The sequence below is a fragment of the Porites lutea genome, chromosome 3 (genome assembly GCF_958299795.1).
Source record: "Porites lutea chromosome 3, jaPorLute2.1, whole genome shotgun sequence".
NCBI classification, from domain to species: domain Eukaryota; kingdom Metazoa; phylum Cnidaria; class Anthozoa; order Scleractinia; family Poritidae; genus Porites; species Porites lutea.
The window spans coordinates 30,135,657-30,163,184 of NC_133203.1; the positions used below are offsets into that span (position 1 = coordinate 30,135,657).

The 27,528-nt window shown below is 40.8% G+C and overlaps 2 protein-coding genes across 2 annotated transcripts; both read left to right on the forward strand.

Annotated features, from left to right (window-relative positions):
• The first annotated feature begins 241 nt into the window (after nt 1-241).
• Nucleotides 242-20,570, forward strand: LOC140930899 (sacsin-like). The gene is made up of 8 exons (XM_073380619.1): nt 242-331; nt 1,865-1,926; nt 4,885-4,967; nt 6,849-6,959; nt 7,571-7,718; nt 8,829-9,819; nt 10,172-10,743; nt 12,316-20,570. Exons 2-8 carry the CDS (start codon nt 1,923-1,925, stop codon nt 20,568-20,570), a joined length of 10,164 nt encoding a protein of 3,387 aa, XP_073236720.1. The 5' UTR covers nt 242-331; nt 1,865-1,922.
• LOC140930900 (sacsin-like) lies at nt 20,504-27,528 on the forward strand. Its single transcript, XM_073380620.1, has 3 exons — nt 20,504-23,361; nt 24,646-24,934; nt 26,057-27,528. The coding sequence occupies exons 1-2, from the start codon at nt 21,451-21,453 to the stop codon at nt 24,931-24,933; spliced, it is 2,199 nt and encodes a 732-aa protein (XP_073236721.1). The 5' UTR covers nt 20,504-21,450; the 3' UTR covers nt 24,934; nt 26,057-27,528.

Sequence of the window (27,528 nt, forward strand, 5' to 3'; positions counted from 1 at the left end):
TTCCTGAAAATGATTTGTTAACCATTAAGTTTAAATATTAATACACATCACTTTTCACTAATCCCAATGCTGTTTCAACTCTGTCTCCGAGTCTGTGGCTTCGCAGAAGAAAAGTAATCATTCAATGCATTGATGACTGTGACTAATTTTTATTGCTCCCGGGCAAAAATGTCTAAAAATATTAAATTAACATTGGTGAAACTCCAGTGCTGAAAATATATACTATTTTTTTGTTTTTTCCAAGGAATATTACTTGCCCAAAAAATTAACACGAGATGGCTTTATGAAAGACAGTGGAGTTACTTCCTGCATAGATTCAACGGTGTAAAGAGTGAGTGTTGAATTACACAATCCCATATGACCTGGCTGTTATAATTATGTGTCTTTTTTGTTCTGTTAGTTTTATAAAACAAGAACCACTAGTTTATCGAACGACTGCTATTGTCGGTTGGCTTAAAGTATCGGTGAAATTGAAGCTTTGAAGAATTGATATGCCTTTGCCTTCCCTTGGTTAAGGGGAATTTGATAATATATGATGGACTTAATTGCCTTGACCTCTTGTGCTCGTCCTTGCACAAGGCATGGCAAAACATGAAAGTCATTGCAGAGGCACTCTTGACAAATTTTGAAAGATTTGTGGCTTAATTGTTGCAGATAACAGCTGTATGTGGCTTGGCCCTAGGTGAATTTGAACTCTGTTTTTCCCAAAATTCTAGTGCCTGAGCTGTGGGGTTGCCAGGAGGAGGAGTTTAAGTTGACCAATAATATTAATACGATATCTACCCTGGATTGGGTACTTCCTTAATATATAAGCCATAAAGATATGTGCCGCTCCAAACGGTATGGTTTTTGTGGCTTTTCAGTCTAAAAAAGGGTATACTCTTTGCCCATTTAGGTCTTGAATCAGGCGTGGAGTGTATACGTATTTGTCATTTCAATTCCAAATGAATAACAAAGAGAGGTACGAGAATTTGGAAAGCATTTTAAGAATTTAAGTATGATGTGATAATTTCTGCCTATGAGGCCAGATCTGAAAATGGATGTGATTTAAGAGGCCGGGTCTGAAAATGGGTGTGAAAAATGACACTTTTTGGTTTGAAATATGGTCAGGATTTGAAGAGTCAGGCGGCACACCCCCACTAAGAATTCTCAGGGGTACTAACCCCGGGGATGTATATCAGATTTTTAATAATACACATAAACGTAAAAAACATCTATTTGGTATTTATTTTACCTATATTAGCATTTAATTGGCTGGAGTCCCAGAGGGAGAGGGAAGGGGGCTGCTCTAGATTTCAAGTGATGGGGATGATCACTGGAATTTTTTGGGTTTGAAATTCTCCATTCCAGGATTTTTTTGGGTAGGAAAATGTGGCAAGAATGTTTTTGTATATTTGTGGGGATTTTCTGGGTATTTAAAACAATCTGAAGATTTGTGGTAGTGCCCATGTATCCTGGCTGTTCTGTGAATAGAGTACAACCAAATAAAGTACAACATATTATATCATTAATTTTGTATTTAATGCTTTAATGAAAATTTCAGAAATTCGGCATGGGATTGTTTTGGAGTCTGTAAATTTTCGGTTCTGGGTTTTTTCTGGGTTTTTCTTTTCGCCCCCATTCGATTATCCCCGTCACTTGAAATCCCAGTACCCCCCCCCCCCCCCTCCCCTGGAGCCAGAATTTATTTGAAAGGCTATTAAAAGCCATAAAATGAAAGAATTTCAACTTAGGTTGATTTTTTCAAGAATAAGCAATTTATCTGTCATATCCTTTTTTTATCCCACTATAATTATCATTTAAATAATAATCTGAGTTTGTTTAGACCTTTAATTACATTTTCTAAATTTCATGACTCTTTCAGATGAAGTTACATGAAGCATTAAAATTGTATTCATTTGAAGATTAATCTGTCTTGTAGAATGAGTAAGTAGTTGTACAGTTTTGTTTGTACCATGGCCATATTTATCAAGTTTTGCACAGTGTCACCATGCAGTGGTGGGGAGGGGGGGGGGGGGGGTTAGTTCAAATGACTTTTCAGGCTAGTACATGCTAGCTACAGCTTGCTGAATGGCAAGCTGTAAAACTGACTTCCTTTGTACCCTTGGTCTGTAAACATTTACTTGAATCAATCCTTTCTCTCTTAATGTCTGGTCAATTTTATTGCTTTTGTTATGAATGACTGTTGATTGGTATTATTCCATTTTACCAAAATTTGTCCTGTCTCTACTTGTGTCCTGCATGTCCTGGCCAGTTGAAACCTGGTCCTATGTTATCCTAACCTGACCTTTTCTCACCTAGTATGGGGCAGATCAAGGATTTATAATAATTATTAGCAGAGCCCCATTGTTAAGAAAATTTGGTAATCTATATCCGTCCAACAAATTTTGTATGTGACATCAGCAGATGCCCGGCAACTGACTGTCCCTACATTACATGTAAACTGATGTCAAATGGCACACTTTAATACTAGCTAGGAGTCTAAGGCATACAGTGTAATATCTGTGTTTAACTGGCTGTTTAACTTGGTACTGGACATCCATGTTATGGTCAATTGACAGCTATCAAAAAAGGTATCCACTGACCAGGGTCAAATGACTGTATTGCAGGCTCAGGTGTACAACTCATGGAGGTGACATTTTCTTTTAAAGTTATCCTCTGACCAGTTTTTTACTTGAGAAAGACATTTCTTTAAACATCCCTGGAGAGCTTTGCTTTTGGCCTTGGCTAAATCTATATATTAGTTCAAGGAAATAAATGCTGATGATAGAAGCTTCTAGGAAGTGAGGGGGATAATGCTGGGTGGGGTCCATAAGCTCCCCCCCCCAGTTGTTTTAGTTAGTCCTCAGCTGGTAGACCAGTTTTCCCCCTAGGTTTTAAAGGCTAGAATGGCTGCCTGGCTTAATTCACTGCAAAATTGTATTGCTGCTTGGCTTTAATACCAAATATTAAACTGAACATAAGCTTAAGTTGACATCCAGAGCTAGGTGTTTCAAAGACAAAATCACTCAATAAAGTTGATGAAACAAACATTTTTTATTCAGCCTACAGCAGGCTTCGTCTAAACACCGTTAAGAATCACAGTCAGAATACCCCTTGGCCTTCCCAAAATCCTAGGGAGAACACTGTAGACATGTCTTGTCAATACAAATTTTAATGAATGAAACAGCTGAGGACATTAGCCTTTAAATGTATACAAATTTCTTTCTTTTACTTTACCAGGCAATTTTCTAAAATTTAAAATGTGAAAATATACTTTATCTTTGACATGATCTGAAGTTCAGTACACTGCATGTTTAGTCAGGTTTCTCTTGCAAATTATTTAAAAGGTAGTGAGTGGAGGAGATCAAGCAGATGCAGCTCCCTCAGCTTCAAGGCATCTGCAGGCTCCTTTGAACAGGGCAGTAAAAAATTGGTACAAGAATATCTACAAAGTGTAGATAACTGCAATTGTACTGGGTGGTATGCTAAAATTTCATGTAGTCACTAGGGAGTAACCGTTTTTCTATTAATCAGGGACCAATTTGTATTCATCCTTCCTTCCCCTGTTCAATTAGAAATATTAATAAGTCAAGTAATCAGTGCTTCTAAGATTCTTCTACTCAGGGTCGGCCTTAGGGGTAGAGGAATACCAATATGCCTGAAATAAACCTTCGAATATACCAAAAATCATACTGAAACTCATGGCAAAATTAAGAAAACCATGGTATACTTTATACCCAAAATTTGTCGTTAGTGAATACTTTATACCCAATTTAAGCATTAAGGTGATTCCCTGGTTTTGCACTGCGCATCTCTTACTGCGCATAACAAGATGGCCGCCGTAAAAAAGAGCATGTGAAGTAACATTATTAAAATGAAGACGCTATTGGAATTTTTGCTTGCTGTTGTTTCTTGCCGAGGTGAGACCCAATGTGTTGGGAATGTGCATAACGTAAGCAGTACGCGTGTTGCTGAGTTCGACCTCCTCTCGGAGAACCTCGATAGTGGATGTTTAACTTGTGCTTACTCACTTTGATTTTCAGTTAAACGCTTTCTTTATCACATTGTGTCCTAAATGTGATATCTCGATGTAAATTCTATAAGAACGGATTTTTTAGTACTGTCTTCCCCCTTTCACATACATTCTATTTTGAAACGCGCCCCAGTCCTCTCTCAAAAATCTCTTAAGAAAGTGCATTTGGTGCGCACTTTCTGCAGCTCTACTGCAAAAACGAGTGTGGTGACCCCCATATTTTATTTCGTGATTTTCATAAGGACAGTGCTTCCTTTCGATGAGAAAAAAAATGGCATAAATCTATGTTCAGTTTTTTGGCAGTTTTACTAAATTGTACGGATTGAGCTATCACGGGTCGAATAGCGCGTGTCCAATTTAATTCTACTTTGGAGCGTAAAGTAAAAACAAGGGCATTAAAAGGCATTTTTCTGGTACGTAAGTGGATAAACAATACGTTAAAGTCAAATTCTGTGCGATACCACATGTATCATCGAAAAAATCCCTCCTTTTTGTCTAGTTTTGGGCTGCCCGCGGTTTTTGTAAAAGGGTCCTAAATAGCCGTATTTGTCAGCATTGTGACGTCAAAACGTGCACGGTGACCCCCACTTTTTATTACTTTTTTATCATCTTCTTGACTTGTTACATCAGTGTACCAAGTTTCATCTACAATGTATGTTAGGTTCTTTTACTAAGGAATCAGCTTAAAAATACTGTATAACTGAAATTAAATACCCCAATATATAGTATACCCAAAAACGCTGGCCGAACCTGTCTACTCAGACCATAGTTATAATAAAATGTGGCTATCATCCCTTTCTTAGGCAGTGTTTTAGAGTTAAAACTATAAAAAGGTGTAAGAGTATAATACTGGTCCCCTTTTTCCTTAGGTTTTAATCTCATTCAGCCATCGCTGATTGAGCAGTTGAAAAAAATCTTGGATCAGTACCCGGATGATGGACAGATTCTGAAGGTGAGGCAGAGGACAACATTATTATGCTATAGGAATCTTTGTATAAACTGATTGCCTCCTATAAACGGAAATTATCAGGTCAACAATTGAGTAAATTCTCCTATGGCTGTTTTACAAAAGTACGAGAGGATGTAATCTGTAAGTCTAGTAGAACTACATTTTTAGTGAGGCCCTTTTAGGAAGGTTAGGTACATTGACTGTGTAAATAATTTAATCTGAATTGAATTTTAAAACCTTTAGTTTTGCGTATTGAGGAGGAAGCCATGTCGCTGTCAGTATTTCACTATTGTATTTGTGCTTTTCTCTGTTGCTGTGGCAGTTTTAACCCATCTTTGTGTCCGTTTGTCCCCATTTCTTCTGTCCTACATGTATGTCGCCGCTTCAAGACCATGTCGTTTGATGGAATTTTACCCTAACAGGGCCTCTTAAGTAATAAGAACTACTTAGGAGATATTAGTTGACGAAATGCTGGCTTTGTTTTACCCGATTTCAAAACTGTTTTATACGAAAGATAATCTTCTAAATTTCTTTGATTGCCGAATACATGTAAGGAAGAGATAAATCCACGGCCAATTTTGGGAGTCCGCAATAGGCTTCTACAATCCTGTAATCCTGACCGCCAAAATTTCGTGCAATCACGTAATCCCGGTGGCTATTTTTGGCATTCCAACTCCCGTGCATATTTTCAATTCCGACTCTCGCGGCGATTTTGCTGAAAAATCCCGAATCCCGAGCTTCAAATACGGGAAATACGGGAAATCCGGGATCCTGAAAAACCTATCGAGGACCCTCATTTTTCTATTTACTTATACTGCTCTTTGTAGATTAAATTTCTCCCTTTCCTAACAAGTTAGCCAGCCACAATTCCATTCAAATAAAATACGATAAGGTGGGGGGGGGGGGGGGGGGGGGAGCGAAGGGGGGCGACAAAATTAAATATAAAAAAGATGATGGCAAAGGGAAAAAGAAGGTAAGAAAGAAAGATCGAGGTAGATGCGCCAAAAAAAAGAGAAGAGAAAAAGACACATGTGCGAAAAACAAACAAAACAAAAAACACCGCTTGACCACATCCGATTAGTCGGAAAATACGCCCTTAATCATTTTTTTTTTTGTTGTATACATTTTTATTTCACAGTTTATAGTGACATTTAGGATTCCATTTTGACAGCACTCCCTGCGTGACGTTTGTTGTGTTTTTTTGCAAACCTCTGGTTTCGAAGGAATTTTGGATCAACTCTTTCAATGATGGGTGACGTTGCTTCTTAGGCTTTTTGATACCATTCCTATGCCACTTGTGGCCTTGATTGTGATTTGTGTGATTCTCTGACTTCGCCGTGCTTGAACAGTCTTTAAACCCCCCTGGATTGATCTATAACGACAAGCGCGAAGATGGTTTGCAATGAAGAAGAGAAAGATGGATCAATTTTAGCAGTTCCCGTGGTAACTGGCTGAAAACCAGTCTAAAAAGAGGAACTGGTGAAAAATGCGGTGTTTTCGCTACTTGCTGGCATGAGGTCTTAGAGTTTTCACCTCATGACTAGAAACTAGAGTCAGGAACTTGCAGAGGTTGAAATTGTTTTCATTGCCATGTATTCCAAATAGTCCTTCAAATGAACTGAATATATTCACAGACTCCAACGAGAAGAAGACCTGTATACTACTCTGTCCCGGATTTTACTTTATGTCGAGGCTAACCCAGTATAAATGTGTTGTTAATGTTCGTATTTAGCTGTGATTTATAATTCGAAAAAGGACTATTAATGGAAGGAATGATATGCACAGTGTTAAATAACAGCAGTCATTACCTTTAAGCAGAGAAATATACGACTAACCGTGTCTAACAGCTTTAAACGCATCTTTTGAATCCCATTTTGAGTTTAGGAAATCATCCAAAATGCAGAGGATGCAGGTGCAAGTCAAGTGAAATTTCTGCATGACAAACACAGTTATGGAACAGAAAAGCTGCACAGCAAAGAACTTGCTCAGTTTCAGGTAGTAGCACCAGGCGAAGCAGAATCGAAAAACTTAAGATGTCTGAGTAACTTGAATTGATTCAACTGATACGAGATTTTAATGGACTAACAGGGGTCGGGGACCATCGGTCATCCACCCACCCACCTCACCTCGTTTGAAAGTAGAACCACTCCTCCTTCACTCACTTCGTGTCCTGAAACGCAGGATAATAACTTTGAAGATTAGTTTAACAGGTCAACATTAAACAATAAATACATTAGTCAAACATAACAACATTTACTGCCGGAGGGTTAGCTCAGTTGCAGGGGAACGGGCCTGCAGAGTGCCAGATCGCGTGTCCGATTCCCGGGCCACACCAACATTCAAGTTCTTCTAATAAGCGTAGAAGGCAATGCCTTCTCCCTGCAAACGGGTAGTCGAGGAAATACGTTACAAAAAAAGCGACGAGCGTAACTAAGTCGATCGCCACGTGCATAAATTGGAATTAAGTTTTGACTGGCCTAGCGAAAGGCGCAAGATTTCATGTCTAACTCCTTCCTTAGCTAAGCAAGCCAAAACCACTGCAATTTTTTTTTGAAATTCGAGTAGGCACAACTATCTTTCTTGACGTAGGATGTAATTCCTTACAGGGCCCAGCGCTTTATGCCTACAATAACGCTGAGTTCACGTCCGATGATTGGGAAGGCATCAGAATGCTGTGTACAAGCAAGAACGACAAAGATCCGATGAAAGTGGGTCGTTTTGGCCTGGGCTTCAAGTCAGTTTTCCACGTCACAGGTAAACTGGTCGCTTAGTGAACAAGTCAAAAACCTTGGATATATTTTATTTTTTGTTACGCCAGTTATCATTTATCTTCGCGAAACCAGATATTAATTAACTGTCGGGGCTTTCTGAGTAAAGACGGTTTTTCATATAAATAAATTTCCACATGAAGAGACAAGGGACGAATTAGACGCCGAACAGTTAAGGGAGGTCAAGCGTACCCCTCAAGATTCCATTAATGAATTGATTATTTGAAAAATGAATCCGGTAGTCGTTCCCGTAACTAGTGTCAAATTCAAATCGGCATTCCTGCATGCGTAATAAGGTGTGAATATTTTACAAAAACTTCTCTATATCTGGTCAGATTAAAAATCTCTGATTGGTTAAAATTGAAGACAATTACATTAAATTCTAGGAAACTGAGATGGTAGATATTTAATTAAGTGCCTCGCGTGTGAAGTGATGGCTCATTACACATGCAAGAATGCAGAGATGAACCTGAAATCTACAACTACCAACGGATTCAACTTTCGAATCATAAATTCATTAATGGATCTTGGGGGTACGCTTGACCTGGCTTTACTGTAATATACCATAGTATAGGAGACTGGTTTTGAAAGTCGGCAAACATCAAAGATGAAAACAACGGTTCTTCAATTTATGTTGGAAGCTCCCTGGCCGTGCACATTCCTTTGTTAGTTGTTCACAAATTGTGACTGAATAAATTAATGCGATGTCTCTGTTGGTCGGTAAGTTCAAAATGATAGGAACGCTATTCAATGTTGTGCACGGTCAAGTCCAAAAGCTAATAAAAACATGTAACAAAGAAGTCTATCAGGCTTCATAACCATTCCACCTTACTAACGGCCTGGTAACCTCTAACTAAACGTTGCTTGGCGTAGCAGATTATACAACTAAATTGTTAGTGGTAAACAAATTTTTAACATTGATAAAAAAAAAACGTTCGCCCCAGCTACTTGTATAAGTAGTGTTTCTTTTTATTGATCCATTTTAACAGCAATCCTTTAGTTTAACCAGCAGCTTTTCCTTTTCTAACGTCGTGTTGCCTGAAGTGAGGATTCATCCCTTTTTTCATTCTTGTACTGCATTCTTAATTGACCACAGATCTACCAAGCATAATGAGCAACTCGCAGCTCGGTGTAATTGATCCACACGAAAAATGCTTTGGAGAAAGGCGTACAGGATACAGCTGGGACATAAGAGATGATCGTGATATCATGAACGCCATACCAGACCAGTTTGCTCCTTACAGGGGAGTATTTAACAGTAAAGAGGACATTTTCACCACAGGCTCATACAATGGCACCCTCTTTCGCTTTCCACTACGCAGTAAAGCCTCCAAGCTGTCACGGACGTTGTATTCTGCCGAAAAGGTGCGCGCATTGTTCAGTGGCTTCATTGCTGACGCTCACTTAGTTCTACTTTTCCTGCAACATCTTGAATGCGTTGAGCTCTACGTCCGTGAAGAATTAGACAGGGAACCCAGTAGGACCTTTCTAGTCAGAATATCCGAACAAAGCCTTGAGCTGGTTCAAGAAAAGAGAAAGGAGTTCAGGGGAAAAGTCTCTAGCGGTAAGCTTTCGTCCCACCCAGTTTACGTCACCTATCCAATCACGATTGAGACAATACAATATTACCACGGGCGAGAAACAATCAAACGCAGCCATTCGTTCCTTGTAACTAATTATTTTTGTGGCGGAGAGGTATGCTCTGAATTCCAAACCCTGGCTAAGGATCTCAGCTACTTACCCTTAGTTGGTGTTGCCATGGCGTTACCAGCAAGCCCTTGCGAGCCCACCCCAGCGATTCAAGGTCACGTGTTTTGTATCCTGCCGTTACCAGTGCAAAAGACAAGCCTGACAGGTTTGCCGGTTCATGTGAATGGCTTCTTTGCTTTGAGTCAGAATAGACGTTATATCAAATCTCCAAACGCGGAACAAGAAGATCTAAAAAGAGCCGGTCACCCTTTGACTGACAAATCCTTGAAATGGAATCAGTGTCTTGTAGAGGAGGCCATACCCCAAGCCTATGCGACGATGATTTTAGAAGCCATCAACGACAAGAGCTTCAAAGTGCAAGCGGCAGCCGTTTACCAGTGACATCTGCAATGTTCGTATAATCTTTGAACATATATCCTTATGATTCCTTCCATGCTGCTGATCAAGCGGCCTATTCTGACAATCAACCTTTTTAGCAGGCAAACATGATTCAAAATAACGTCTTATCAATGGAAATATTAACCAAGTTAATAACGTATTTATTTTTCATCAGATAATGTAATAAGGGCCTGTAAAGCCTAATTTCCTTTGATCGCTTAAACGAATCGCAGCAATATTTCACTGTGCTGCCTCCAAAGATTACAAAACTGGACTTTCCTTTGTCATTGCTGGTATCACCATTGATATTTTATTCATTAGCTCTGCGATGTTTCATTTATTTTGTCTCAGAGCGTGGCCAGATCTCAGACTAGTCAAGCAGAAATGGGAAAGCATTATAGAGCCTTTGTTTGAGATGCTGTCGTACAAGGAAATTGTCTTCACCGAAGCAAATTGGGGAAAATGGGTGCCTGTTAAAGATGCAATATTCAACCAGTTATCTGAAAACGATCTAAAAGAGCTTCTTCAAAGAGTCTTGCTTGGAGCGAACGTTTCTGTTGTATCTGTACCCAGTCACGTGTTTGAAGCTATTAGCTCATTTTCTTCCTGTACGGAAATCGAACCCCGCTTCACGCGAATAGTTTTGAAGGGAGCACCAGCTTGTTATAGGAGGCTCACAAGGCGTGAGAAGCAACGGCTTCTTCATTTTTGTTTACAAGACGATCAGTATAAAGACCTCTGTGACCTGGAACTTTTGCCTCTGTCCAATGGCAAATTAACCGCCTTTTCACCCTCATCCCCGAAAATCTACATCTGCTCGCCTGAGCATCCTCAAGATCTTTTACCTGGTCTGCAAAACCGTTTCTTGGATCAAACAGTGGATCACGGCATCATTCACAGACTAAAGCACGCAGCCAGACTAGGTAATTAAGACAGGGAGCAAGTGACACTGCTAAAATACTAGGGATTTTAAGCAAGGACTGCGGATTCGGACTGAATGGACTGCGGATGCAGTGACCGAAAGTATTTTTTCCAGGAATGCGTCAATGCCTCCCGCTTAAGATACCACGACGGCTTTGTGTAAACTCGCTTTTTGAATTGACGTTATTACCATCTTTTTTGCGATTATTCCAACTCGTTTACTTTGTCAAATGTAGTGGAACTCTCCTGAGTTAAATCCCTAGAAAAAATTCAAGTTCAGTAAAAAAAAGTTTCGTTATCGCTTGTTTAAGTCCTCCATAAAACGTGAAATTAGGCTTTTTCACATAGTAGTCGTCCCGTGACGGAAAAGAAATATACAAAAATAGGTATGATACACGATCACAGTTGTTGTGTTGGTAATTTAACCCAGTTAGCTCTTAACTGTACTTAGCCTGCTAGCAAGCTCTTCGGGGCGTGTACTTCACGAATACGTAGGATATCATAGCGGGCCGCAATGAGAAGTGCATAAGCATTTAGTTGTATTTTATATGCCTAGTACGCCAGTGTTTGAAACTGAATTGTAAGACACGTTATACGCATTTCATTCTTTTCAGCCTTCCAAAATTTTTGGCAATTTTGGAAGGTTTATTTTTCGCCCCAAATTCTGTGTCAGGCACGACACCCATATACCCACATACCACGTAAAATGCAGCCAAATACACAATAAGCAGTTGACGGAAAAGAGTGTAAATTATGAGAGATAAAATCTCGGCAGAAAAGCTTGAAAACCGTGCACAAGCAAGTCGTTTTTCTTCTGTTTTTACATTCCTTTCCCCTGGAAGTTCACTGCATAACTTCAACTTTCAGGAGAGTTCAACTAAATTTGACAAGTAAGCGTATTGGAATAATCGCAATATAGTTTGAAAAAACACGAATTCACTTTTTTAAGCTAGGTCTTTACCGTCGTCGTCGAGGCATCTTTAACTCCTTACTTGAAGTAATGAGGGCTTGGTAGAAAAGATGTTACTTCCGGTCACTGTGCAGGACGCTTCCCTAGTCCTTCGCAAAGTCCCTCCTATTGACTGACCTTACTACGCCTTTTAATTTAAACAGGAGGGAGCATAAATCATGGTTTGTCGTTTGTGCAATATTTGATCCCCTCACTTACCTGCCTTAATTCTTCGCACAATTTTTCTTGTTTGAAATCTCACGCAAGAATTCGAGATAACTCAAAAAATGAGTGCGAAGCTTTCAAATGATATCGATTTGTCTTTCTGGTTAAATTTGTATAGCCTAGGTTGATTTTTGTCTCCTAAGACTAGGAGACAAAGGAAATTGAGAGTCAACCTAGGCGGAATCAAATTTATCCTGAAATAATATTTGAGCTGTAACACTTAAAAGGCTATGATATTTTCTTTCAGTTGAATAATATTTTGTTCCGTATTGCCTCACATAATCTCTCCACTATTCCTTCAAATGAAGCTGCCTACCTCGAAGAATGATCGTAATTAAATAATCGTGAATTTTGGCGATAACAAAATCTCATCTTGCTTGCCATTGATTGACTTTCGCAGAGTGTACACAGTTACGACTTCTTTCTGAAAACAATTTGGTAAGTCTTCTTAAGGAATCCCTGCCTTACGACTGGAGTCAAGGCAAAACTGTTCTGTGGCATCCAGATGACCAAAACCACAACCATCCTCCAAGAGAGTGGATCAAACTGATATGGAGATACCTTCGCGACCACTTTCCTGCTACAGAGAGACTTCAGCGACTTCAAAACTTCTCCTTAGTTCCAGTCAGTATGGAACAAGCAACTGTTACTTTGAAGCCACTTACGCAGCCCTCCACAGTAGTGATTAAAAGCCTGGGTGGGGACGTCATTGATGATGCTTTGATGCGTGTCTTGACAGCGTTCGGCGGGGATGTCTTGACTGGTTGTCCTCACTTCGTAATCGACCACCCCTGTATTTTGGACACTTACGTACATCGCCCAAATGCGCAAGGTATTTTGGACACCATTTTGATCTTAGCCTCCAAGTTCACAGTCGGAAGGTTGTCTGAAGTCTTGATAAGAGAGGTTTCCACCGAAGGAAAGCGAAGTTTGAGATCATTCCTCGCCAGTGTCAAACCAACGCAAGTAGGAAAAAGGGAACACATTCTCATGCTCTCTCTCCCCGTTTTTGAGACTTTTTCTAAGAGATTTGTGTCCAAAGAGGAAGGTCTACCAGCCGCACCTGTTGAATATCTTCCCGTCCCGCCTCTAAGGGAACTCATTGTTATTTCGCAAGACGATTCTAGGATTTTAGCTCTTCTTCTAAAAGTCCGGATTCTTAAACCTATGGAATTGCTTTGCGAAATTATATTTCCTGACTTGCAAAGTGGCAAATATAATGGAGGACAGATTGACAAGTTGATGCCCTATGTGCTCAAGCATTTCGCAAACGTCATTCGCTCCGATGTTCACTTCAAGCGGAATGTACGAGCGCTGCCATTTCTGCCGCAGCTTCATCATAAGCAGCGGGTGAAGGCATCGGATGTCTTTGATCCCAGAAGTTACAATCTTAGAAGAATATTTATCGCTGAAAATGTTTTTCCCATTGGCCAGTTGTACAACGATGCGACCGTTCTTAATGCTTTGGAAGAAATTGGAATGAAAGAAGAATCCAACATCACTGCCGCAGACCTCCTTCAAAGCGCTAGGAAAGTTTCCGGCCTTCCAGACCTGCTAACTGCAAGACAGAGGTCCGATGCAATTTTGCAGCATATTAAGCTCTATCCCCAAAAACTGAAGAGCAAAGTTTATGGACAAGAGTTGGGATCTTTACTGATGAGAATTCAGTGGGTGTCACGGTTGCGCCACAAGCCATCAACATTCCCTCCCTCACTGCCATGGCTGGAAACATGCGAAGAAGGAGGAAGACATTTTTTTAAGCCATGTGAACTAAAGGGCCATAACGTAATAAATCTCATAGGAAGTGTAAAACCTGTTGTCGACTTTGAACCTTCGAGTGAAATTGCTGGTTGTTTTGGCTGGGTAGATAAACCAGAAGTCGTCGACGTCGTTGAGCATTTGGGAAATGTAGTCATGCATTACACTGATGATGAGAAGGCGTATTACATGGCGTTGGTGAACGAAGTCTATTCGTTTCTGAGCAGTTCAGACTATTATGAAGTCAGTGGGGCATTGGAATCTTCCCATTTCGAATGGGTGTGGAATGGAGACGGCTTTTCTTTTCCTAGCCACGTGATTGCCATTAGGCCACCCATTGACCTTACACCCTACGTTCGCGTTCTTCCCTCGGAGGTTCTAAAACACTCTAAGTTGTTTACACTTTTTGGCATGAGGACAGAAAGTGATCCATCTCTTCTGCTGCAAGTGCTTGGCTTAATAAAAGTGAAGTATAGCGGTCGCAGTTCCAGATTTAGCCCCTGTGAAGTAAGACATGATCTCCATTTAGCAGTTGACATTTTAAATGAATTGGCATGTGACCAATTATCGCCAGAGCTGCAAGAAAAAATCCTTATGCCTGTCCGTGTCCATGACAATTCTTACGTCCGGCTTGAAGCAGTTGAGCGCTGCATGTACACTGGAGAAAAAGAATGGCTGTGCAGTGCTGGCCAAGACGAAGAGCAAAATTACCATTACATACATTGGAGCGTCCCGAGCATCACTGCTGAACGTCTAGGTGTACCATCTCTAACACATCGAATGTTAGACCCTGATGAACTCTCCATAGGAGAAGAGTTTGGACAGGAGGAGAAGCTTACCACTCGATTGAGTCGACTTCTAGAAGACTACAAAGATGGACTTGCTGTGCTGAAAGAGCTCGTGCAAAATGCAGACGATGCTGGTGCCACTGACGTAAGATTTCTTTACGATGAAAGGACCAACGAGGATGCTATGACGTTTCTCATAGACGACGGAATGAAAAAGTGTCAAGGTCCTGCTTTGTGGGTCTACAACGACGCGACATTCAAAGATGAAGACTTTGTTAATATCACAAAGCTAAACGAGGCAACGAAAGTGCATGACACTGAAAAGATCGGTAAGTTTGGACTTGGCTTCAATGCAGTGTACAACCTTACAGATGTGCCGATGTTTGTAAGTAAGAACTATTTTGTAATTCTTGATCCCAACACATCGCACCTGAGGACTATCATCAAAAACAAAGCAAAGCCTGGTATCAGGATTGATCTCAACAAAGGTGTCAAGAACCTGCAGACATTTAAAAATCAGTTTAAACCATTCAATGGTGTTTTTGGCTGTGATTTAACCCTTCGGAAAGAAGACAACTCATACGATGGCACGCTGTTCAGATTTCCTTTGAGGACAAGAGAGCAAGCAGCAGTTAGTGAGATCAGAGACAAGTGTTACGACGAACACGAAATGCGGAAACTGTTGAAAATGTTCCTAGTGAAAGCAAACTCGTTGCTTCTTTTTACACAAAACGTATTCCGCGTTGGACTGTACTTCTTACCGAAATCTTCAGACCAGAATCTACAACCGTTGCTAATGTTTCAGGTTAATAAATCACTCGCCCAAGGAGGAATACTGAGAGAATTGTCCTTCCCCATCATACTACCAGACACTGCGCAGAAACTGGGAGCAGAGCAGAAGAAGTTGTTGGTGCAGTCTAATTTTCTGCAAGCATCATCCAAGGTTAAAAAGAACTCCAAGATTAGGAAAGTCAAACCAAACGAATTTCCAGAATCGTCCATTGCGGTTGATGTGGAATGCGTTTTCACTAAGGTTGGTGCTAGTTTCTTTGAGATAAGCGAGCTTCCTAGTCGAGAAGTTGAAAGATGGTTAATCGTGTCCTCAATGGGGAATGGAAAGTCACTGAAGTTCGCAAAAAGTGACCCTAGTCTTCTTCCGTCCGGGGGAGTAGCTGTTCAGTTGTTGTTTAAAGAATTTAACACCTTTATGCCCAAACCGGAAGAAAATGGAACAGTTTTCTGCTATCTTCCACTCCCAATTCACAGTGGCCTGCCTGTGTTTATAAATGGTGCGTTTGCAGTGGATTCCAATAGGCGTCGTTTGCAAGGTAAACTTGAAGATGACAAGACATGCTATGGCGAGGAATGGAATAATGTTCTAATGACTGATTCCATATCTACTGCTTATTTGTGCCTCCTTGAAGATCTTAAGAAAATTCTCCCTGGAGACGGATCTTATGTTTTCCATTCACTGTGGCCAAGGGCGTTTGACGTAAACGAACATTGCTGGTCTGTTGTAAGGTCATTCTACAAGCAAATTGCTGATGGAGCTCATGCTCTGTTCTCCAATGGAAGAAAATGGGCTGACATTACTCAAGTGGTTTTTCTCCATCCAGACCTTCGCGTGGATCCTGAAATTGGAGAAGTTTCATTTGCTGTGTTTCGCAACTTCACAAAAGGAAATGACCTGGTGATTGACTTACCACCCGAAGTGTTCCAGTCGTTTGAGTGCTGTGGTTTGCTAAATGTGATCAGAAGTAAAACATACGACAAGTTGCGATTTTACCGTGATGTTTTCTTTCCAAACATATCAAGAGTTGCTTCTGATCTGCGGGATGTTCTTGTGTTACATGCCTTAAATCAAAACAGCTTTGAGTTTGAAGACTTAATAATGAACAACGCCTGCATTCCAGTGTCGCCTGGTGGAAGGGTACTCAAGCGGCCGAGTCAGTTAGTTACTCCCGACAAAGAAGCTTCCGCCTTGTTTCTCCCAGGTGATGGTAGGTTTCCCTTTAGTGATGTAAGTACATTTTGTCACCCTCAAGTGCTAGCCAAACTGGAGAAACTTGGGATGAAGTCAAATGATCTACCCTGGGAAGACGTTGCAGAAAGAGCAGAGAGTGTCCAGCACGTTAATGTAGTTGACAGTAAAGCGGCAGTCAAGCGTGCCAAGGTTTTGCTAAAGTTCATTAAAATGAAACTGAAGCGAAAAGCTAAATGCCCGCCGGATGCAATTGTGTCTCGCATTTGCAAAGCCGAGTTCCTTCCAGTTCTGGAAAAACCATCGTCATCCCCCCTCCCCTGGAAGAGCGAGGAACATCGAGGATTTCAAAGGCTCCTGGCGGCACCAAAGGATATCTTTCCTCAGGATAAGAGGTACCTTGTGTGTTGCACGGAGCTACTTGTCGATGTGGACGTCCCCAGTAAAGTGGCAGAGTTCCTCAATTTAAATGACAAATACGTTACGACACAGCACGTTGTCAAACAACTTGAAGAAGCTATTTCTACTGACCTAAAAAAGATGGATACTAACGGTTACGAAGAAGTGAGCCGCGTTTGCAAAGAAGCTTACTCTTTTCTACAAGAAAATTTTGCCAACTGTACCCCCTTTGTCAAGGATTTTCTATCTACGAAGCGATTTATTCTAGTGGAAAGGCGCTTTCTCCCTGCAAATCTTGTCGCATTTGAGGTGAAAACGGACTGTTCCCCGTACCTTACCCAAGTTCCAGATTATTTATCCGATTCTTTTGGCAAACTCCTGACATTTTGTGGTGTCAGGAAGCAGTTTGAACCAAACGACTTCATTTCATGCCTTCGAGAAATAAGGGGACAGTTCGGTGAAACCCCACTTGACGAACGAACATTACAGGTAGTTGTGAACATGGTGATTCAACTCGGAGAGACATCTGAAGAGTCTAAGGATGACCTGGACAACGAACAAGAGGGCTGTGGTTTAGTTTTTCTTCCTGATTCCAGACGCAGAATGTTTGCAGTAGCTGATCTGTGCTACAAGGATTGTCCGTGGATGCCTGATGATCCAGAGGAGCTGTTTGTCCATGAGAAGATTCCCTGGTCAACCTGTAAGAAACTGGGCGTTAAAACTCGCAGAGAAGGAGCTCTGCAACATCACGATGTTGGTTTTCCTTTTGGGCAAAAAGAAGAGCTCACAGATCGATTAAAACGGATTTTGACAGGTTATCCAGGTGAGAAAGAAATTTTAAAAGAGCTTCTTCAAAATGTAGACGACGGACCAGCAACTGAGATTTGCTTCATTATAGATCCTAGAAACCATCCTGAAGAGAGGGTGCTCAACGAGAGCTGGAAAGCCCTGCAAGGTCCTGCACTTTGTGTGTACAACAATAGACCGTTTACCAATGCAGATATTGAGGGAATTTGTAACCTTGGCAAGGGTACCAAGGGGGGAGATCCAAACAAGACTGGTCAGTATGGCATTGGCTTTAATGCTGTGTATCACCTAACTGATGTTCCATCATTCAGGTCGAAGGGTAAAGAAATTGGAGATGTTCTTTGCGTGTTTGATCCTCATTGCAAGTACGTTGCTCGTCCTACCGATGAAAAACCAGGTAGAATGTACACGAAGATCGACGAGTTAAAGAGTAAGTTTCCAGATGTATTTCGTTGCTACCTAGGGGACTTTTTTCCGATACAAAATGCAACCATGTTTCGCTTCCCACTGAAGTCCCAGGAAATGGCCAAAGAATCCAAAATATCACGAACACCCGTCACCGTGCAGCAGCTTGACAGAATGATGGAAGGTCTAAAAATGGAGTTGTTCGAAGTTCTCCTCTTCGTAAACAATGTGAGGAAGATTAGCATTGCCGCCGTAGACAGAAGTGGCAAACCGGTTGATACTTACTCCGTTGAAATTGTTATGACCAAGAAAGACGAGAGGAAAAGACAATCTTTTGCTGATTACATGAAGCAGATTGGAAAGCAAGCGAAACAAAAAGATTTTCTTCCCACAAGCATTAAGGTGAAAAAGTGTATTTATAGTATGAAGCTTCGTGACAGCCTTCAGAAGGAACAGACTTGGCTGATTGTACAGCAGGTTGGCTTTGAGAAACCAGTGGAAGAAAGTATTGCTCATGCTTTCAAAGAAGAACAACTGGGTATGCTTCCTCGAGGTGGAGTGGCTTACCTTTTAAACGACAGCAGGTCTGCGGTGAAACCCGATGGCAAAGCGTACTGCTTTCTTCCACTGCCATTTCGGACCAATTTACCTATTCATATCAATGGCCACTTTGCACTGGACCATGAGGCCAGAAGAAATTTGTGGCAGGATGAAGCTGCTGGCTATCGAAGTGACTGGAATAACGCCTTGCTACGTGATGTTATCACCTCCTGCTACCTCACTCTCCTGGACAAGGTAAGAGGATACATTCAGCTGCCAGTTGGGCAGGATGCGGCTGGTCAGATTTCCATCTTTAGCAAAAGTGAAATCACAGAGAGGTTAACTTACTATGAAGCATTGTTTCCGCGGTATCCCTTGGAAGATTCATACTGGAAGTCATTAGCTGATTCCGTCTACCAGGGAATGAGCAAAAAAGAAATGCACCTTATTCCGGTGGTGAAGTGCTCCAAGCAAAGTTCAGGAGCCGGTGTTAAGAGTATCAAAGGATCCAGCGGAGTCCAAGTCACGTGGTTCGCGCCGCAGGACACAGGCAAGAACCAAACATACTTCAACAATCTCGAGATAAAGGGTTGCTTTGCTCCTGTTCCACCAAGGACCAATACGGATGAGAAAGAAAGAAAAAAGAGGGAAGAAAGTCGCATTAGACGAAAGAACCAGTTCGAAGAAATGTTGTTGGAAACTGGTTTTAACTTGGCGGCATTATCAATTGACTTGTTTGATTCATTCATGGAGGCAGGAGTAGAGGTGTGCTGCGTCTCTCCTTTGGCTGTGATGGACTTTTACAAGTCGTTTAATGATAGTAATCCGCTTTGCAGTATTGGCGACGTTCCATGCCCCATTGAAAGGAGTCCATTCAAAAACGTGAAAGGAGTTATTCGAATTCTAAAGTACTGCCAAGACGATGATCAGTTTCTGAAGAATCTCGAAGGTCTTCCATTGCTTCTCACACAGGACAACTTCTTACGCGTCTTTAGTGAGAGCGATCCGTGGTGTTTGTGTCGTTACTGCGATATTTTACCACGATCTCCCGGCTTGTTTGTACACAAAGAGGTTCTAAGTGACGTTTTTAACATGGCTGATTTAAAAAAGACCCCCGTTTTCCGACCTTTGGATTTAGATACCTTCTCTTCTCAATTGCACATAACTCTTCCTGAATGTTTTTGCAGCGAGGATCAGTACGTGAGATGGTTTCCTGAAGATAATTCAAAGTCAACGGCCCTGCCGAATCGTCGTTGGATTTACAGGGTTTGGCAGTTCCTCGAAAATTTCGTCAGCGAAAAACTTAATGACTTAGGAGAGGAAGAAAAGAAGGATCTCAGTAAGGAAAAGAAAACTTTCTTTGTTCGTGACCTGCTCATGCCATTGACTATGTGTTGTATCCTTCCAGCAACCCAGGCAAGTTCTAGTAAGCCAAAACTAGTTACAGAACAATTTTTGGTGCCTTTGAAAATGGGAGAATCAGTTCTTGACTTTAGAGATTGTGGTCAATCCAGCGAGAAGTTGGTGAAGGCCTTAAAATGTTTGGGGTTGCCAGAGCTTGATTCAGTTATACTGTCAACTGTCCGCATCGGTACAATTTGCTACACCAAACCAGAATCGTATAATTTAGCGCGCAATCTTGTAGCGACACTTAAGAGACCCCATTCCCTTCTCACAGCGTTTCATCAGAAGCTGAAGGCTAATCCTTCCACCCTTGATGGGAAACTAGAGGACGAAGAAGCTATGGAGGTTCTTAATTACTTTAGCCGCAACACAAAGTCTCTGTCATGCGACGACAAAGAAACTCTAAGGAGGCTTCCTTTCTTTCCAATGGCGGGTGAAAGGCTAGGAAAAGTTCAGGATAGGAACGTCTTTGTTCTCCCTGATGACATCCCTAACGACGGGATCGATGTTGTTGAATTCAGACTTGACTGTTTTTTTGGTAGAATCTCGCGAAAGTCTGTCAGCCTTGTATGAATTCCTAGAATTTGTGCAAGTATCGCCATCAAATGTTTACCGAAATTTCATTCTTACATGCTTTCAGCAGTTTAGTTTTGAAGGAAAGCTGGCCCACCTTCGATATCTTCACGGCTTTGTGTCTTCAGTAAGTGCAAAAGAGAACGAAAGTGAAGAGCTTGAAAAAAGACAATTGGTAGACTATTTGAAACGAATTGAGCTCATTCCAGCTGTGGACGGTTCCTTGAAGACAGCATCCAGTTTCTATGACCCCTGCAATGAAGTATTTGATGCCTTGTTACCACAAGACAGTTTTCCACCGGAGCAATTTAACTCTGAAGAGTGGCTGTCATTTTTGCAGAAGATTGGCCTCACTAAAGACGTGTCAGGAAAAGATTTCTTAAAGTTTGCTAACCAAGTGGCACATGAAGCTAAAACACAGCGAACAGAAAACACCTACAAAAAATCCGCAGTTTTGTTGCAACACCTTTTTTCTCGACCAAATGTGGTTGGTGAAGGTCTTCTACATCTTGTTTCTGAGATTCCTTTCGTGGCTGCAAGACCTGTTGAAAAATCACTACAAGAAGTATGCCTACCATTTGGAATAACACAAGGAGACGAAATTCCATTCATTGCATTCAAAGATTCCGTTGTCAACGAGCATGCAGAAATCATATGGACGAAAGCACATTTGCTTCCAACGTCGGCAGATCCAAGGTTTCATAGTTTTGAGCTTTCAAGTGACTGTCGTCATCGAAATGTTGATCAGTACATTAAGGTATTTGTTGAACAGCTTGGTATTCAGATTAAGCCATCTGTTGCTCTTGTCATTAGTCACTGCCAAACTGTCAGCACCAGGAAAAATATCACAACTGACCAGTGCTCAGCGGTAACGAGGGTCATGGAAAGAATTTATGAATTTCTACAGGCAAACGCCATTAACGATCCAGAGGCCAGGAGGGTACTCGAAACCATGCGTTTTATCGCTGTTGAAGAAGGAAAAAAGTTCATTCTGCCTACACAAGCTGTCATCGAGCTTTACGAGCATTTCGAGATTAAGCCGTTTCTTTACAGAATTCCTGCAGTATTTGGAAAGTTCCAGACTTTGTTTGAGTTTGTAGGCTGTTCAAAGACTGTAAGCTGTAGAGATTACGCTGTGGTATTGGAGATGATGCATGAGAAATGCAAAGGTTCTAAACTGAACCCAAATGAACTTACAAAGTGTTCGAAGGCCATCAGAGGATTCTTCAAAACTTTGCAAGATGACCCACGATCCGTGCTAACTCTCTCCAAATTGTACCTACCAGCAATGCCTTCAGAATTTTGCCTTTCGAACGAGCACCTCAAGATAAGCACCATTCCTGTTACTTTACGTTTATCGACGGAGCTGTTGTTTGATGATGCCCCAACCTATGGTTATAGGATAAAAGGTCTTGAGCAGCCATTTGTACTAGAACTTAGTCTACTGAATGTAAGTCGTAAATCAGCCATGATTAACTTTACAGATTTGATGCTGAAATTACCGCCAGAAGTACAGCCAAGGATGCTATCTAGTGTGGTAAAGGAAAAACTCTGCGATCCCGTAAAAACGAAAATTGTCGCGAACGGGGCTGTTGACACGATGAAAGTGAAGATATCTTCCATCCCCTTTGCTCGTGGAGTTGCAAGAATCATAAAACACGTTAACCATCAGGATAAAGATTTTGACTTAAGTGTCTTAAGAGGCATTGAGGAAAGTCTTCGAAGCATCGATTTGTTTGCTGTGGAAGGTCTTAGGACCTCCCTTTTTCTTTATGAAGTTCAGATTCCAGAAAGTGAAGCTGATGTACCTTTCTTGGTAGACAAGCCGGAGCTGTCTGCATTGGGGAAAAGTAAAGTGTACATTGATACGCTGTCTGGGGTGAGTGATGCCATTCCAATCATATCGGACATAATTGGGGAAATGTATGGAGAGTTCCTTCAAAAGAAGGCAAATCTCATTGGTGAGATGCTCCGTTGCCCACCTTCGAGTATTTGGCCACTGTTAGACAGAATGAAAGTTCGTAAAGATGACAGCTACACCACGGCAGATTTGTATATCTATCCAGAGCCCGGTACATTGATTCCAATCGAAGACCACCACCTGTTAAAAGAAGCTTTTGAAGAATTTGAAGCCGGAGAGTACGTTGGTTATCAGCTGCACGACCCAAGTCTAGCCCAGCGGGAAGGTACTCCAACATACATCTACGCTATAATAGTCGAGGAGATTAACAGTGAAGATACTGCTATCTTGACAAAGGCATACCGAATTAACATTGAACACGACAAAGAAGCAGTTGAGGTCAGTGCTGGTAGGCTGTATAAATTTCACCGCTTGCAAGAGATATTTGAGGAACAGGACGAGGATATGGACGGAGTGCTTAAAGAGATCTCGGACATCCTCCAGAACGCATGGGAAATCCCAGAGGACGAGAGAACCCAAATTGTCAAGCGCCTATTCATGCGTTGGTTTCCAAGAAAGGATGCTTTGCAGCATTTAATGAATGAAGTTTCTCGGCTCGGTGGCGGTTACGATGACTTGTTTGCTCTATTGGAAGAGCGGGTAAAACGACGTGATTCACAGCGGAAAAAATATGAAGAAGACTATGGACCATGGCCACCTTCACCTGATGATGATACTCCCCCAATTTTCTTAAGGAGAACCAGAAAAAATCCTCAGCCAGAAGAGGCCAAGCGTTGGTTGAGACAAGCTGACGCTGACCTTGAGTCTTGCAGTAGAGAGAGAGCATGCACCACTGACTCATTTGAGTGGCTTTGCTTTAAATGCCACCAGGTAAAGAGTATAAACATATATCTACATTGTAAACGGAAAAAATGGAAACCTATCGACAACCAAAAAATTAGGAAAAGACGTTAGCGTACGTCCGCCCGCCCGTCCGTACACTCTTTGGGGGTAGGGTTGAAAAAAAAAGTTCAGTAGGGTAGGGAAGGGAGTCCAAGACATTGACGTTGCGTTTCGTTTTGGCGCAAAATTAACCACTTAATGGGCAACCAACGCAGATGTTCGAGTAAAAATCTATTTTATAGTTGCTTATGTTCGACTTACGACAAAATTTTCAGAGATAAATTTCTAAGGCTGTACTTTTTGCTTAGCAACGCTTTTGGTCACACTTCAGGAACAACCTAATCTTCCCCCCAAACCTGGTCAAAATTTTGACAGGTAAATTCATGCGTGAAAACGTATGCAGCATCTATAGACACTGATGTGTTTGCCGACAGACTCTTGCCGACAACTGAACCCTTTTTTTCCATTTCAGTTATGTTTTAAAATTATTGTGTTCTTGTTTTGCCGCCTCAAAATGAAAGACAACCGCTGTGAATTTTTATTTTTTTCTGTTCTTCAAAGCAGAATTTTTTAATATTTGGTTTTTCGTGGAAGAAAATGTCCTAAAGGGATTCATCGATGACTGCGTTTGACACATACGACTCTTACGGCGGACTAAGGAAAAATGTTCTAAACATTTCACATTTTCACATGTTCGTTACTGTGTTCGATGAAACTTGATTTATAGTTTTCTCTTTTTGTTTTGAAATCAGTTAAGTATAATTTTTTAAAATTGTTTTGTTGTTGTTGTTTTCATAATGGGAATTACAGATAAGTGTAATTAAGAGAAATTTATTTAACTTGGACTGAATAGGCTACTATTTTCCTGTTCCTGATCTTCATTTCCCCGAAATGGCTTAAGTTAGTGTCCTGTAGCTAAGTGCATATTGTTCAACACTTGGTCGTATGTTGATATATTTCTGTTCCTGAATTTCACTTTGTTAGGACTGGTAGAAGACTTGTTTAGGGATAAAGGGATCTAGCTAATATTTGTTTTAGGCTTTGTTTTTTTCTCTTGCTTGCAATTAAAATTGAAATCGTCAAATCTGTTTCGTTTAGTCCAAACTTAAATTATAGAATTACAAAATGGCCGTTTTAGGTCTGTACTTACCTCACAGAGTTAACCATGGTAAACTATTTTTAGTAAAATCCAACTAGTGGTCTTCGGCCTCATGGGATATTACCTCAGAGCCCATTCGGGCTCGAGGAATAATTGTTAATTATTCTTTCCAGGCAGCCGAAAAGGCCCTGAAGGCTGTGCAGTACAACGTGGATGCTAATCAGAAGACAAATGACCACAATTTGGTACTGAATTGTCATGGTTTTGATGAATCAGATGCTGAGTTAAAAGATTTAGCAGCCCAGCTAGAACGTCTTGTGATTAATTCAGTCCACATGCGTTACCCTAACACTATGTCATACCCCAACATACCCCATGACGTATACACAGCAGTGCATGCAGAGGAGGCCTTTAGAATAGCGACAAAGATTCTGGAGATAGTTCAAGTGAAACTGAATTAAGGTGGGGCTTAACGATACTGCCACTGATTTCATTTTAAAGGTTTAAAAGGTTAAAAGTCTTCTTTATAATGGAAAGAACAGCTAGTTTACAAAAACTAGTCAAATACTCAGAAACAAATATTTCAAACACGACGTAACAGGATTGAAAACCCCAACTGGCAGGAGGCAACCAGTTGGCTATCAAAAGCATGGCCGAGAATTTAAAATTGGACCACCGAGAACAAATCCAACGATTGATCAGAGCGGGACTCGAACCCGGGACCGCCGGATTGCGAGTGCGACGCGCTGACCACTCAGCCACAAGTTAGGACAAATTTAGAAAAGTTAGGACATTGGGCTGCGATCGAGTAGAAACTAGCTCGTCCCAAATCTTGATAGAAAAAGGGGATTCGTTCAGTCGTTTAATGCCTTTACTCAAGAACTTCATTTTCAGCTTGAGACTAAATAATGGAGAACCACTAAAATTGGGATGGCAATACGAATTATACCATTCCGATAGCTTTACACGTCGATAAATGTTGTCCAAATTCGTTGCGCTTCCCTAATTAAATTTAGTGTCGTGCAAACATTTCAGTTTTAGGCTTTAAAATTTATGTGGCACAAACTCTTGGTTTAAAAATGTCCTGGTTGTAGCTGTTGAAACGGCACCGTGTGGTTACACAGTAAAGACAATCTTGGAGCCACTATTGATACTGAGGATCTGAAACGAGGGTATTTCTATTTGGAGTGGCGTGCTCTTTGGCGAGATGATAGTTGAGAATTTCACGAGTTTTGCAGGAAGGAACAGGCAAGCAAAAAACCGGAAGAGCTGAGAACCAAAATTAGTTGACACTAAAAAAGAAAGATAAACGGAATAAAACTATTCCCTGCAAAAAGACAGAGAGAGAGAGAGAGAGAGAGAGAGAGAGAGAGAGAGGGAGAGAGAGAGAGAGAGAGAGAGAGAGAGAGAGAGAGAGAGAGAGAGAGAGAGAGAGAGAGAGAGAGAGAGAGAGAGAGAGAGAGAGAGAGAAGGGAATACCAAAGAGCACTCTTCATTTTATGTCCCACTAATCTTATAAAGTGATGAAATTAGGTTAGTTGGCTAAATTTTAATTTTCCCTTTTTCTTCTGTCATGTTCTGTAGGCTAATAATCAAACTACTCGTAAGAAGCCATTTCAGTCTGCAACTTCCAGAAGACTCGAATTAAGAAGAGGTCCAGTATAGACTTGTGTATCGGAGGATTGTGGTGCCTCTCGCGATCGAATATTATTCGACGCAATCTTTGACTAGCCTTATTAATTACTTACTCAATAATTTTTCTAAGATATTTTTAAAGTATCTAGTCAAACGCATTGTTGATTGTTTTATTGACTTTGAAGCATTTTGTTTCGTGTTTGTGTTTGTAGCTTTGTAACGTTCGATCTTGTGTAACATGTACAAACACCATTGAGGTTTTTTTGGTAGAATGTAACTGTAAAAGCTTAATCTTGACGCTATTTTGTTATTTTATTTTTGTATTTTTATTTCTTTAAGTGCAAAAAAAAACCTTTAAATTAGTTCGATTGGCAATCACAAGAAACATAAAAGTCAGCTTTTACAAAAGACTTTGATTCTTGCGAAGTAACAAGTTGTTCAGTTCTAGAAGAACTTTTCTGGTCGAAAGTTTTACCTTTAACGTTGTTCTTTTTTACCAAGTACCAATGCAACACAGCTTGCCTGTTTACAAACTAGCAGGTTTTAAATCTTTCTTATTTAGGGACTACAAAATGTTAACTATTTAGACAAAGTAATACATTAGCAGCGCTGGTATCGAATTAGTTTTTCGTACATGGGACGTACATGACCTGGTTAATGCAAAAATTGCGGGAAGCGAAAAGTAAACACCATCAGAGATGAGAAAAGCATCAGAAATAGCTTGAAACCAGTTTTGAGGCCCTGAACCTAAGATGGGTGTCGACTGCCGGCAAGATTATCAGAATTTATATGTCGGAGAATTCTGATTTTTTTTTTCAAATTATTCATGTTACATCTTGTCCGTTCTTGATTTAACTATAAAATCGCAGTTACAACCTTAAATTTGGTAGACCCCCTTTTTCATTGCTCTTTTAATCTCTAGTTCTTTTAGGGATATATTCCACATTTCACCCTGAAATCAGTCACGTGACCCGTTTTGCTCTTGGAATCTGGAATTTTTTGTTTTCTACTGAGAACTAAATTAAGCGTGACTTTGTTATAGTAAAACATGTAGTTAATTAATCGCGCCACTGCCGTCGATGTTTCAGAACCAAACTGTTGATAACTTTCATAACTTCTGTCCATGGTTTTCGCTTAGTTTCTTGTTTATGAGTAGTAACAAAGATAAAGGACAGTTATTAATTTCGGGGCGCTATTAAGGGGGTATCTTTTCCACAGATGGTCGCCACTTTTGTGATACATGATAGACTTGCATCAACATTTAACATTTCCTTAGGGATTTTTGCAGTAATTGTATTTTATAAATTAGATTAGTATTACATTAGGTACATGTGCGGAGTAGGAGTAAACTCACCTACTTTGTCTCTTGAAGTGAAAGTTAGCGCAAATAAAAGCAAACGTTATAGTTTGTACCAGTAAAA